Consider the following 14030-nt stretch of genomic DNA (forward strand, 5'->3'; position numbering starts at 1 on the left):
AAACTTCTGGAATAACTACAGGAGATTTAAAAACCTTATCTAAATGTTTAGATTTAGTATCAAGAGGACTAGAATCCTCTATTTCTAATGCAATTAGGACTTCTTTAAGTAAAGAACGAATAAATTCCATTTTAAATAAATATGAAGATTTATCAGCATCAACCTCTGAGACAGAATCCTCTGAACCAGAAGAACCATTATCAGAATCAGAATGATGATGTTCATTTAAAAATTCATCTGAAAAATGAGAAGTTTTAAAAGACCTTTTACGTTTACTAGAAGGAGGAATAACAGACATAGCCTTCTTAATGGATTTAGAAACAAAATCTCTTATGTTATCAGGAACACTCTGAGCATTAGATGTTGATGGAACAGCAACAGGTAATGTAACAGTACTAAAGGAAATATTATCTGCATTAACAAGTTTGTCATGACAATCAGTACAAACAACAGCTGGAGGAACAGATACCATAAGTTTACAGCAGATACACTTAGCTTTGGTAGATCCAGCACCAGGCAGCGATTTTCCAGAAGTATCTTCTGACTCAGTGTTAACGTGGGACATCTTGCAATATGTAATAGAAAAAACAACATATAAAGCAAAATTGATCAAATTCCTTAAATGACAGTTTCAGGAATGGGAAAAAATGCCAGTGAACAAGCTTCTAGCAACCAGAAGCAATAAATAATGAGACTTAAATAATGTGGAGACAATAGTGACGCCCATATTTTTTTAGCGCCAAAAAAGACGCCCACATTATTTGGCGCCTAAATGCTTTTGGCACCAAAAATGACGCCACATCCGGAACGCCGACACTTTTGGCGCAAAAAAAACGCCAAAAATGACGCAACTTCCGGCGACACGTATGACGCCGGAAACAGAAAAAAATTTTGCGCCAAAAAAGTCCGTGCCAAGAATGACGCAATAAAATGAAGCATTTTCAGCCCCCGCGAGCCTAACAGCCCACAGGGAAAAAAGTCAAATTTTAAGGTAAGAAAAAATTGATTTATTCATATGCATTATCCCAAATATGAAACTGACTGTCTGAAATAAGGAACGTTGAACATCCTGAGTCAAGGCAAATAAATGTTTGAATACATATATTTAGAACTTTATAAAAAAGTGCCCAACCATAGCTTAGAGTGTCACAGAAAATAAGACTTACTTACCCCAGGACACTCATCTACAAGTTGTAGAAAGCCCAACCAGTACAGAAACGAAAATCAGTAGAGGTAATGGTATATATAAGAGTATATCGTCGATCTGAAAAGGGAGGTAAGAGATGAATCTCTACGACCGATAACAGAGAACCTATGAAATAGACCCCGTAGAAGGAGATCATTGAATTCAAATAGGCAATACTCTCCTCACATCCCTCTGACATTCACTGCACGCTGAGAGGAAAACCGGGCTCCAACCTGCTGCGGAGCGCATATCAACGTAGAATCTAGCACAAACTTACTTCACCACCTCCATAGGAGGAAAAGTTTGTAAAACTGATTTGTGGGTGTGGTGAGGGGTGTATTTATAGGCATTTTGAGGTTTGGGAAACTTTGCCCCTCCTGGTAGGAATGTATATCCCATACGTCACTAGCTCATGGACTCTTGCTAATTACATGAAAGAAAACATAATTTATGCTTACCTGATAAATTTATTTCTCTTGTGGTGTATCCAGTCCACGGATCATCCATTACTTGTGGGATATTCTCCTTCCCAACAGGAAGTTGCAAGAGGATCACCCACAGCAGAGCTGTCTATATAGCTCCTCCCCTAACTGCCATATCCAGTCATTCGACCGAAGACAAGCAGAGAAAGGAGAAACCATAGGGTGCAGTGGTGACTGAAGTTTAAAATTAAAAAATACCTGCCTTAAAATGACAGGGCGGGCCGTGGACTGGATACACCACAAGAGAAATAAATATATCAGGTAAGGATAAATTATGTTTTCTCTTGTAAGGTGTATCCAGTCCACGGATCATCCATTACTTGTGGGATACCAATACCAAAGCTAAAGTACACGGATGAAGGGAGGGACAAGGCAGGTACTTAAACGGAAGGTACCACTGCCCGTAAAACCTCTCCCCCAAAAATAGCCTCCGAAGAAGCAAAAGTATCAAATTTATAGAATTTTGAAAAGGTATGAAGTGAAGACCAAGTCGCCGCCTTCCAAATCTGTTCAACAGAAGCCTCATTTTTAAAGGCCCATGTGGAAGCCACAGCTCTAGTAGAATGAGCTGTAATCCTTTCAGGAGGCTGCTGGCCAGCACTCTCATAAGCTAAGCGTATTATACTTCTTAGCCAAAACGAAAGAGAGGTTGCCGAAGCCTTTTGGCCTCTCCTCTGTCCAGAGTAGACAACAAACAAAGCAGATGTTTGATGAAAATCTTTAGTAGCTTGTAAATAATACTTTAAAGCACGAACCACGTCAAGATTGTGTAATAGACGTTCCTTCTTTGAAGAAGGATTAGGACACAATGATGGAACAACAATCTCCTGATTGATATTCTTATTAGATACCACCTTAGGTAAAAACCCAGGTTTGGTACGCAGAACTACCTTATCTGCATGGAAGATCAGATAAGGAGAATCACATTGTAAGGCAGATAACTCGGAAACTCTACGAGCCGAGGAAATAGCTACCAAAAAAAGAACTTTCCAAGATAAAAGTTTGACATCTATGGAATGAAGAGGTTCAAACGGAACCCCCTGAAGAACTTTAAGAACCAAATTTAAGCTCCAAGGTGGAGCAACAGCTTTAAACACAGGCTTGATTCTAACTAAAGCCTGACAAAAATGTATGAACGTCTGGAACATCTGCCAGACGCTTGTGCAAAAGAATAGACAGAGCAGAAATCTGTCCCTTTAAGGAACTAGCTGACAATCCTTTTTCCAATCCTTCTTGGAGAAAAGATAATATCCTGGGAATCCTGACCTTACTCCATGAGTAGCCCTTGGATTCACACCAATAAAGATATTTACACCATATCTTATGATAGATTTTCCTGGTGACAGGCTTTCATGCATGAATTAAGGTATCAATGACTGACTCGGAGAAACCACGCTTTGATAAAAAGAAGCGTTCAATCTCCAGGCAGTCAGCCTCAGAGAAATTAGATTTGGATGGTTGAAAGGACCTTGAAGTAGAAGGTCCTGTCTGAGCGGCAGAGTCCATGGTGGAAAGGATGACATGTCCACCAGATCTGCATACCAAGTCCTGCGTGGCCACGCAGGCGCTATCAAGATCACCAATGCTCTCTCCTGCTTGATTTTGGCAATCAGACGAGGGAGCAGAGGAAACGGTGGAAACACATAAGCCAGGTTGAAGGACCAAGGCGCTGCTAGAGCATCTATCAGCGTTGCCTTGGGGTCCCTGGACCCGTAACAAGGAAGCTTGGCGTTCTGGCGAGACGCCATGAGATACAGTTCTGGTTTGCCCCAACGATGAATCAATTGTGCAAACACCTCCGGATGGAGTTCCCACTCCCCCGGATGAAAAGTCTGTCGACTTAGAAAATCCGCCTCCCAGTTCTCTACACCTGGGATATGGATAGCTGAAAGGTGGCAAGAGTGAATCTCTGCCAGCGAATTATCTTTGAGACTTCTAACATCGCTAGAGAACTCCTTGTTCCCCCTTGATGGTTGATGTAAGCCACAGTCGTGATGTTGTCCGACTGAAATCTGATGAATCTCATTGTCGTTAGCTGAGGCCAAGCCTGAAGAGCATTGAATATCGCTCTTAGTTCCAGAAGGTTTATTGGAAGGAGTGTCTCCTCCTGAGTCCACGATCCCTGAGCCTTCAGGGAGTTCCAGACTGCCCCCCAGCCTAGAAGGCTGGCATCTGTCGTTACAATTGTCCAATCTGGCCTGCGAAAGGTCATTCCCTTGGACAGATGGACCCGAGATAGCCACCAGAGAAGAGAATCCCTGGTCTCTTGATCCAGATTTAGTAGAGGGGACAAATCTGTGTAATCCCCATTCCACTGACTGAGCATGCATAGTTGCAGCGGTCTGAGATGTAGACGTGCAAACGGCACTATGTCCATTGCCGCTACCATTAAGCCGATTACTTCCATACACTGAGCCACCAAAGGGCGAGAAGTGGAATAAAGAACACGGCAGGGATTTAGAAGTTTTGATAACCTGGACTCTGTCAGGTAAATCCTCATGTCTACAGAATCTATTAGAGTTCCCAAAAAGGAGACTCTTGTGAGAGGGGATAGAGAACTCTTTTCTTTGTTCATCTTCCACCCATGCGACCTCAGAAATGCCAGAACTATGTCAGTATGAGACCTGGCAATTTGGAAATTTGACACCTGTATCAGAATGTCGTCTAAATAAGGGGCCACTGCTATGGCCCGCGGTCTTAGGACCGCCAGAAGTGACCCCAGAACCTTTGTAAAGATTCTTGGGGCTGTAGCTAACCCAAAGGGAAGAGCTACAAACTGGTAATGCCTGTTCAGGAAGGCAAACCTGAGAAACTGATGATCTTTGTGTATCGGAATGTGAAGTTAAGCATCCTTTAAATCCACTGTAGTCATGTATTGACCCTCCTGGATCATAGGTAGGATGGTACGAATAGTCTCCATCTTGAATGATGGAACTCTGAGGAATTTGTTTAAAATCTTGAGATCTAAAATTGGTCTGAAGGTTCCCTCTTTTTTGGGAACCACAAACAGATTTGAGTAAAATCCCTGTCCTTGTTTCTCCTGTGGAACTGGATGGATCACTCCCATAACTAGGAGGTCTTGAACACAGTGTAAGAATGCCTCTCTCTTTATCTGGTTTGCAGATAATTGTGAAAGGTGAAATTTCCCTTTTGGAGGAGAAGCTTTGAAGTCCAGAAGATACCCCTGGGATAAAATTTCTAACGCCCAGGGATCCTGGACATCTCTTGTCCAAGCCTGGGCGAAGAGCGAAAGTCTGCCCCCTACTAGATCCGTTACCGGATAGGGGGCTGATACTTCATGCTGTCTTAGGGGCAAGCAGCAGGCTTTTTGGCCTGCTTACCTTTGTTCCAGGTCTGGTTAGGTCTCCAGACCGACTTGGACTGGGCAAAAGTTCCCTCTTGTTTTGCATTAGAGGAAGTTGATGCCGTACTCGCCTTGAAGTTTCGAAAGGCACGAAAATTAGTCTGTTTGGCCCTTGATTTGGACCTATCCTGAGGAAGGGCATGACCTTTTCCTCCAGTGATATCAGAAATGATCTCCTTCAAACCAGGCCCGAATAGGGTTTGCCCCTTGAAGGGAATGTTAAGCAGCTTAGAATTTGAAGTAACGTCAGCTGACCATGATTTAAGCCATAGCGCCCTGCGCGCTTGAATAGCAAAACCAGAGTTTTTAGCAGTTAGTTTAGTCAAATGAACAATGGCATTAGAAACAAAAGAATTGGCTAGCTTAAGTGCTCTAAGCTTGTCAAGTATGTCATCCAATGCGGTCTCAATCCTGTAAAGCCTCTTCCAGAGACTCAAACCAGAAAGCCGCAGCAGCAGTGACTGGGGCAATGCATGCAAGGGGCTGTAGAATAAAACCTTGTTGAATAAACATTTTCTTAAGGTAACCCTCTAACTTTTTATCCATTGGATCTGAGAAAGCACAACTGTCCTCGACAGGGATAGTAGTACGCTTAGCTAGGGTAGAAACTGCTCCCTCCACCTTAGGGACTGTCTGCCATAAGTCCCGTGTGGTGGCATCTATTGGAAACATTTTCTTAAAAATAGGAGGGGGAGAGAACGGCACACCTGGTCTATCCCATTCCTTAGTAATAATTTCTGTAAACCTTTTAGGTATTGGAAAAACATCAGTGCACACCGGCACTGCATAGTATTTGTCCAATCTACACAATTTTTCTGGCACTGCAATTGTATCACAGTCATTCAGAGCAGCTACAACCTCCCTGAGCAACACGCGGAGGTGTTCAAGCTTAAATTTAAATGTAGACATATCAGAATCAGGTTGAATCTTTTTCCCTGAGTCAGAAACATCACCCATAGAAAGAAGCTCTCCTTCCTCAGCTTCTGTATATTGTGAGGGAGTATCAGACATAGCTCTTAAAGCGGCAGTATGCTCTGTATTTCTTCTAACTCCAGAGCTGTCTCGCTTTCCTCTAAACCCAGGTAGTCTGGATAATACCGCAGGCAGGGTATTATCCATGACCGCCGCCATGTCTTGTAAAGTAAACGCTATGGGCGCACTAGATGTACTTGGCGCCATTAGAGCGTGAGTCCCTTGAGCGGGAGTCAAAGGGTCTGACACGTGAGGCGAGTTAGTCGGCATAACTTCCCCCTCGTCAGATTCCTTAATTTTTTTAAAGACAGAATATGATCTTTATTACTTAAAGTGAAATCAGTACATTTGGTACACATTCTAAGAGGGGGTTCCACCATGGCTTCTAAACATAATGAACAAGGAGTTTCCTCTATGTCAGACATGTTTAAACAGACTAGCAATGAGACCAGCAAGCTTGGAAAACACTTTAAATCAAGTTAACAAGCAAAAAATAAAAACGGTACTGTGCCTTTAAGAGAAACAAATTTTGTCAGAATTTGAAAAACAGTGAAAAAAAGCAGTACATCAAACGAAATTTTTACAGTGTGTATAATAAGCTAACAGAGCATTGCAGCCACTTGCAAATGGATGATTAACCCCTTAGTTCAAAAAATGAATCAAAAAAACGATAGACGTTTTTTAACAGTCACACCAAACTGCCACAGCCTTGCTGTGGCCCTACCTTCCCAAACAAACTACTTTGGAAAGCCTAAGAGCCCTTGAGAGAGGTCCTATAGCATTCAGGGGACTCCTGGAGGAAGCTGGATGTCTCAGTCTGTAAAAGTTACTGCGCAAAAAAGCGCTAAATTAGGCCCCTCCCACTCATAGTAACACAGTGGAAAGCCTCAGGAAACTGTTTCTAGGCAAATTTAAGCCAGCCATGTGGAAAAAACTAGGCCCCAATAAAGTTTTATCACCAAAGTATATATAAAAACGTTAAAACATGCCAGCAAACGTTTTATATTGCAAATCTATAAGAGTATTACCTCAGAAAGTAAGCATGATACCAGTCGCTATTAAATCACTGTATTCAGGCTTACCTTACATAAATTTGGTATCAGCAGCATTTTCTAGCATTCACATCTTCTAGAAAAAATTTTAACTGCACATACCTCATAGCAGGATAACCTGCACGCCATTCCCCCGCTGAAGTTACCTCTCTCTTCAGTCATGTGTGAAAACAGCAATGGATCTTAGTTACAACCTGCTAAGATCATAGAAATCTCAGGCAGATTCTTCTTCTATTTTCTGCCTGGGACAAAATAGTACAACTCCGGTACCATTTAAAAATAACAAACTTTTGATTGAAGAAAAAAAAAACAACTACGTTACACCACTTCTCTCTTACTACCTCCATGCTTTTCGAGAGTTGCAAGAGAATGACTGGGTATGGCAGTTAGGGGAGGAGCTATATAGCAGCTCTGCTGTGGGTGATCCTCTTGCAACTTCCTGTTGGGAAGGAGAATATCCCACAAGTAATGGATGATCCGTGGACTGGATACACCTTACAAGAGAAATTTAAGGTAAGAAAAATAAAATGTATCTACATTTTCCCAAAAAAATGAAACCTACAGTCTGAATGAAGGAATACTGATTATCCTGAATCATGGCAAATATAAGTTTAAACACATATATTTAGAACTTTACATATAAAGTGCCCAACCATAGCTTTGAGTGTCATAAATAGAAATAAGACTTACTTACCCTAAGACACTCATCTACATATAGTAGATAGCCAAGGGTATTTTTTTTTGGAGGACGTACCCTGCACGTCGTTGGTCGTTAAGGGGTTAAACAACTTTTCAATTTACTTCTATTATCAATTTTGCTTCATTCTCATTGTATCATTTGTTGAAGGAGCAGCAGTGCACTACTGGGAGCTAGCTGATCACATTGGCAAGCCAATAACGAGACCTATATGTACAACCACCAATGTCAGTGTTTGGGTCCCTTTAAATACAGAGTACAATTGTATGAAACACAATACAAGAGAACTTACTCATTATCAAATGAGCAGATTATTTCTGACAAATTTCAATTTGCAGCCCCCTGTATCATGTGACAGCCATCAGCCAAATACAGAATGATATGTGTATATGCCGAGACCTTTTGCACATGCTCAGAGCATAGAACATTTTGATAATGAAAGTAAATTGGAAAATTGTTTAAAATTACTGTTAATTTTTTACTTTAGTATCAATTTAAATTTGTCAAAGGGAAAAAAGAAGAGGGTCATGATCTCAGGTAGCATGAGAGGTGCTTGTTTTATGGAACAGACCTCCTGTAGTGATGCCCTAGCTGTGGTACCGTGATGTGTATTACATGTCACAGACAAGACAGGAGAGTTACCTGGGTACTGACTTATGAGATCAGACTCTAGCTGTGGTACTGTGATGTGTATTACATGTCATAGACAAGACAGGAGAGTTACCTGGGTACTGACTTATGAGATCAGACTCTAGCTGTGGTATCGTGTTGTGTATTACATGTCATAGACAAGACAGGAGAGTTACCTGGGTACTGACTTATTAGATCAGACTCTAGCTGTGGTACCGTGTTGTGTATTACATGTCATAGACAAGACAGGAGAGTTACCTGGGTACTGACTTATGAGATCAGACTCTAGCTGTGGTATCGTGTTGTGTATTACATGTCATAGACAAGACAGGAGAGTTACCTGGGTACTGACTTATTAGATCAGACTCTAGCTGTGGTACCGTGTTGTGTATTACATGTCATAGACAAGACAGGAGAGTTACCTGGGTACTGACTTATGAGATCAGACTCTAGCTGTGGTACCGTGTTGTGTATTACATGTCATAGACAAGACAGGAGAGTTACCTGGGTACTGACTTATTAGATCAGACTCTAGCTGTGGTATCGTGTTGTGTATTACATGTCATAGACAAGACAGGAGAGTTACCTGGGTACTGACTTATGAGATCAGACTCTAGCTGTGGTACCGTGTTGTGTATTACATGTCATAGACAAGACAGGAGAGTTACCTGGGTACTGACTTATTAGATCAGACTCTAGCTGTGGTACCGTGTTGTGTATTACATGTCATAGACAAGACAGGAGAGTTACCTGGGTACTGACTTATGAGATCAGACTCTAGCTGTGGTACAGTGTTGTGTATTACATGTCATAGACAAGACAGGAGAGTTACCTGGGTACTGACTTATTAGATCAGACTCTAGCTGTGGTACCGTGTTGTGTATTACATGTCATAGACAAGACAGGAGAGTTACCTGGGTACTGACTTATGAGATCAGACTCTAGCTGTGGTATCGTGTTGTGTATTACATGTCATAGACAAGACAGGAGAGTTACCTGGGTACTGACTTATTAGATCAGACTCTAGCTGTGGTATTGTGTTGTGTATTACATGTCATAGACAAGACAGGAGAGTTACCTGGGTACTGACTTATGAGATCAGACTCTAGCTGTGGTACCGTGTTGTGTATTACATGTCATAGACAAGACAGGAGAGTTACCTGGGTACTGACTTATTAGATCAGACTCTAGCTATGGTACCGTGTTGTGTATTACATGTCATAGACAAGGCAGGAGAGTTACCTGGGTACTGACTTATTAGATCAGACTCTAGCTGTGGTACCGTGTTGTGTATTACATGTCATAGACAAGGCAGGAGAGTTACCTGGGTACTGACTTATTAGATCAGACTCTAGCTGTGGTACCGTGTTGTGTATTACATGTCATAGACAAGACAGAAGAGTTACCTGGGTACTGACTTATTAGATCAGACTCTAGCTGTGGTACCGTGTTGTGTATTACATGTCATAGACAAGACAGGAGAGTTACCTGGGTACTGACTTATTAGATCAGACTCTAGCTGTGGTATCGTGTTGTGTATTACATGTCATAGACAAGACAGGAGAGTTACCTGGGTACTGACTTATGAGATCAGACTCTAGCTGTGGTACCGTGTTGTGTATTACATGTCATAGACAAGACAGGAGAGTTACCTGGGTACTGACTTATGAGATCAGACTCTAGCTGTGGTATCGTGTTGTGTATTACATGTCATAGACAAGACAGGAGAGTTACCTGGGTACTGACTTATGAGATCAGACTCTAGCTGTGGTACCGTGTTGTGTATTACATGTCATAGACAAGACAGGAGAGTTACCTGGGTACTGACTTATTAGATCAGACTCTAGCTGTGGTACCGTGTAGTGTATTACATGTCATAGACAAGACAGGAGAGTTACCTGGCTACTGACTTATTAGATCAGACTCTAGCTGTGGTACTGTGTTGTGTATTACATGTCATAGACAAGACAGGAGAGTTACCTGGGTACTGACTTATGAGATCAGACTCTAGCTGTGGTACCGTGTTGTGTATTACATGTCATAGACAAGACAGGAGAGTTACCTGGGTACTGACTTATTAGATCAGACTCTAGCTGTGGTATCGTGTTGTGTATTACATGTCATTGACAAGACAGGAGAGTTACCTGGGTACTGACTTATGAGATCAGACTCTAGCTGTGGTATCGTGTTGTGTATTACATGTCATAGACAAGACAGGAGAGTTACCTGGGTACTGACTTATGAGATCAGACTCTAGCTGTGGTACTGTGATGTGTATTACATGTCATAGACAAGACAGGAGAGTTACCTGGGTACTGACTTATGAGATCAGACTCTAGCTGTGGTACCGTGTTGTGTATTACATGTCATAGACAAGACAGGAGAGTTACCTGGGTACTGACTTATGAGATCAGACTCTAGTTACCTGGGTAATGACTTATAAGATGCTCCATCAAAGAATCCTGTGTCACTAAGACTTGTGTAGAGTTCATATCGGAGATCGCACAGCAAAGCACCTCCGCCAAAGGCACAAATTGAGACTGTGGAACAGGACTCATGCACACTGCAGACACATCCCCTACAACAAGAGACAAACTGCTTTAGTATTATACTAAACAGCAAGACAGAGAAGCAAAAGGGACAGAGGATTTTTGTTTTCTCCTTTATAAAGTTTCCAATAATCCATTTTACCTGCTGGAGTGCATTAAATTATTTACAGATAGCTCATTTACCTTTATCTTCTCATTGGAAATAGCTGCTGTTGTATCCCCACTTATACTGCACATTTCAATACTTAAGTACTGGTTCAGAAAAGATATGTAAACAAGAATTTGTTTAAAAAAAAAAATCAAAAAGGGCTGAAATCAGTTTTTGAAGGCAGTCTCGGCACAAGGCGTTTTACTATACATCTCTGTGTACAATGAAGGTAAAATGTAAATGTTCCCTAAACACAGTATTGTATGGCAATATGATAACATCAGGGCTCAACATTTTCACTAGCCCACTAGCCATTAGTGAGTGGAAATGCAACGATGGTGAATGAAAGTTAGTTAGTGAATGTGAAATCTGGTGGCGCATTGTATTTGCCGAATGTACATTCCTATTGCAGCACTGACAAACTCACATTTTAGGCTATGTGCTTAAACTATTGTCTAAAGGGATATTATATAGCCAGGGAAATGCCAGGATAGGTTATTCCTCCAGGGCTTTAAGGACCCCATTAGTGCTTAGACTGTTACTTCTGAGACGGTAAAACGGGCCACAGAGAGAGAGAGAGGTTGGAGAGGAAAAGTGAAAGTGGAGAAGGTAGAGTTAAGACAGAATGGAGAAAAAAAAAAAAAAGAGTGAAAAGATATGAGAGAGAGAGGCAATATGGCCTGAGAGAGAAGGGGTAGGGTAAAAAGAGAGATTGAAGAGAGGGGAGAAAGAGAGCGAGAAGGGAGAGATGATAATTATTAAAAAAAAAGAAAATCTCCAGGTCTGCTAGGACCTTCCATGACTGTCAGCACTCTCTGCACTCTCAGTTCTAACTTCCTTTTTCTATCCAGGTGTCGTCTTCCCCCGAACCTCTAGTTGATGTTTGTTAATTTATTACTGTATGTAGCATTGCTTTGTTATGGTATAAAATAAACACAATATCACAATGGCTAAACATATGCAAAGAGGGGATGAAGTATTGGTGTGGGTGGGATTATAAGTGGCTAGTAACGTTTTGTCCTGGCTAGGACTCCATTTTTTGAGCCTGAATAATATAATCTCAGCCCCTGTTACAATACAAACAGTAAAACTAGTACATCCTGGGGGATTGTGGGTATATCATATATACGTGTGCAATGTTTTATTTATATGTATATGCAAGGCCAGCAACGGGAGGGGACGCGGCCAGCAACGGGAGGGGACGCGACGGGCGAGGCCAGCAACGGGAGGGGGCGAGGCCAGCAACGGGGGGGGGGACGCGACGGGCGAGGCCAGCAACGGGAGGGGGCGAGGCCAGCAACGGGAGGGGACGCGACGGGCGAGGCCAGCAACGGGAGGGGGCGAGGCCAGCAACGGGAGGGGACGCGACGGGCGAGGCCAGCAACGGGAGGGGACGCGAGGGGCGAGGCCAGCAACGGGAGGGGACGCGACGGGCGAGGCCAGCAACGGGAGGGGACGCGACGGGCGAGGCCAGCAACGGGAGGGGACGCGAGGGGCGAGGCCAGCAACGGGAGGGGACGCGAGGGGCGAGGCCAGCAACGGGAGGGGACGCGAGGGGCGAGGCCAGCAACGGGAGGGGACGCGAGGGGCGAGGCCAGCAACGGGAGGGGACGCGACGGGCGAGGCCAGCAACGGGAGGGGACGCGACGGGCGAGGCCAGCAATGGGAGAGTGTGAGAGGGTAATGCACATTTCAATTAATACTACTGTGTCCCTTTTTACGCAAGTATAAAATATAGGCAGACACAATGGTTTTTTTGGTAATTTTCTTACCTAAATGTGTAAGAGGGTCAGAAAGAAGGAGGCAGAGTCACAGAGTGCCTATACCCAGTATTTATGACTGCTTCATAAGCAAGATTGAGTTGGGAATGCCTAATGCAGATGGGGGGGGGGGGCAATGCTTCTGTAGGTTTTATAAAAATGCATCACTTGCTGAAATTTACAATCTGTAAGCAAGTTGCTTGGTAAGTAATGGGTTAAAGGGACATTAAAACCAATTTTTTTCCTTTCATGATTCAGATGGAGCATACCATTTTAAGCAACTTTCTAATTTACTTCTATTTTTCGTCAGTCTCTTTGTATCTTTTGTTGAAAAGCAGGGACGTATGCTTAGGCACTTGCCCTATTCTAGAACACTAGATGGTAGCAGTTTTGCAAGAGCACTAGATGGTATTTCCTGTAGGGATACAGATGCTACCTAGGTAAGTAAATTGAAAACTTTTTTAAATTGTCACAAAAACAGAATTTATGCTTACCTGATAAATTACTTTCTCTTACGGTGTATCCAGTCCACGGATTCATCCTTACTTGTGGGATATTCTCAATCCCTACAGGAAGTGGCAAAGAGAGCACACAGCAGAGCTGTCCATATAGCTCCCCTCAGGCTCCGCCCCCCCAGTCATTTGACCGACGGTTAGGAGAAAAAGGAGAAACCACAGGGTGCAGTGGTGACTGTAGTTTTACAAAATTAAATTTGAACCTGACTTAATTGCCAGGGCGGGCCGTGGACTGGATACACCGTAAGAGAAAGTAATTTATCAGGTAAGCATAAATTCTGTTTTCTCTTACATGGTGTATCCAGTCAACGGATTCATCCTTACTTGTGGGATACCAATACCAAAGCTTTAGGACACGGATGAAGGGAGGGAACAAGTCAGGTAATCCTAAACGGAAGGCACCACTGCTTGCAAAACCTTTCTCCCAAAAATAGCCTCCGAAGAAGCAAAAGTATCGAAATTGTAAAATTTGGCAAATGTATGCAGTGAAGACCAAGTCGCTGCCTTACAAATCTGTTCAACAGAAGCCTCATTCTTGAAAGCCCATGTGGAAGCCACAGCTCTAGTGGAATGAGCTGTAATTCGTTCAGGAGGCTGCTGTCCAGCAGTCTCATAAGCCAATCGGATGATGCTTTCAGCCAGAAGGAAAGAGAGGTAGCAGTCGCTTTCTGACCT

The 14030-nt window shown here is 42.8% G+C and overlaps 1 protein-coding gene across 1 annotated transcript in view; it reads right to left on the reverse strand.

Annotated features, from left to right (window-relative positions):
* STOX1 (storkhead box 1) overlaps nt 1-14030 on the reverse strand; it is a 160462-nt gene that overhangs the window by 54051 nt on the left and 92381 nt on the right. Inside the window, exon 2 of the mRNA XM_053691859.1 lies at nt 10809-10961. Coding sequence (XP_053547834.1) covers nt 10809-10961 — 153 coding nt within the window. The remainder of the gene's footprint in view (nt 1-10808; nt 10962-14030) is intronic.

Source organism: Bombina bombina, chromosome 9 (genome assembly GCF_027579735.1).
Source record: "Bombina bombina isolate aBomBom1 chromosome 9, aBomBom1.pri, whole genome shotgun sequence".
In the NCBI taxonomy this organism is placed as follows: domain Eukaryota; kingdom Metazoa; phylum Chordata; class Amphibia; order Anura; family Bombinatoridae; genus Bombina; species Bombina bombina.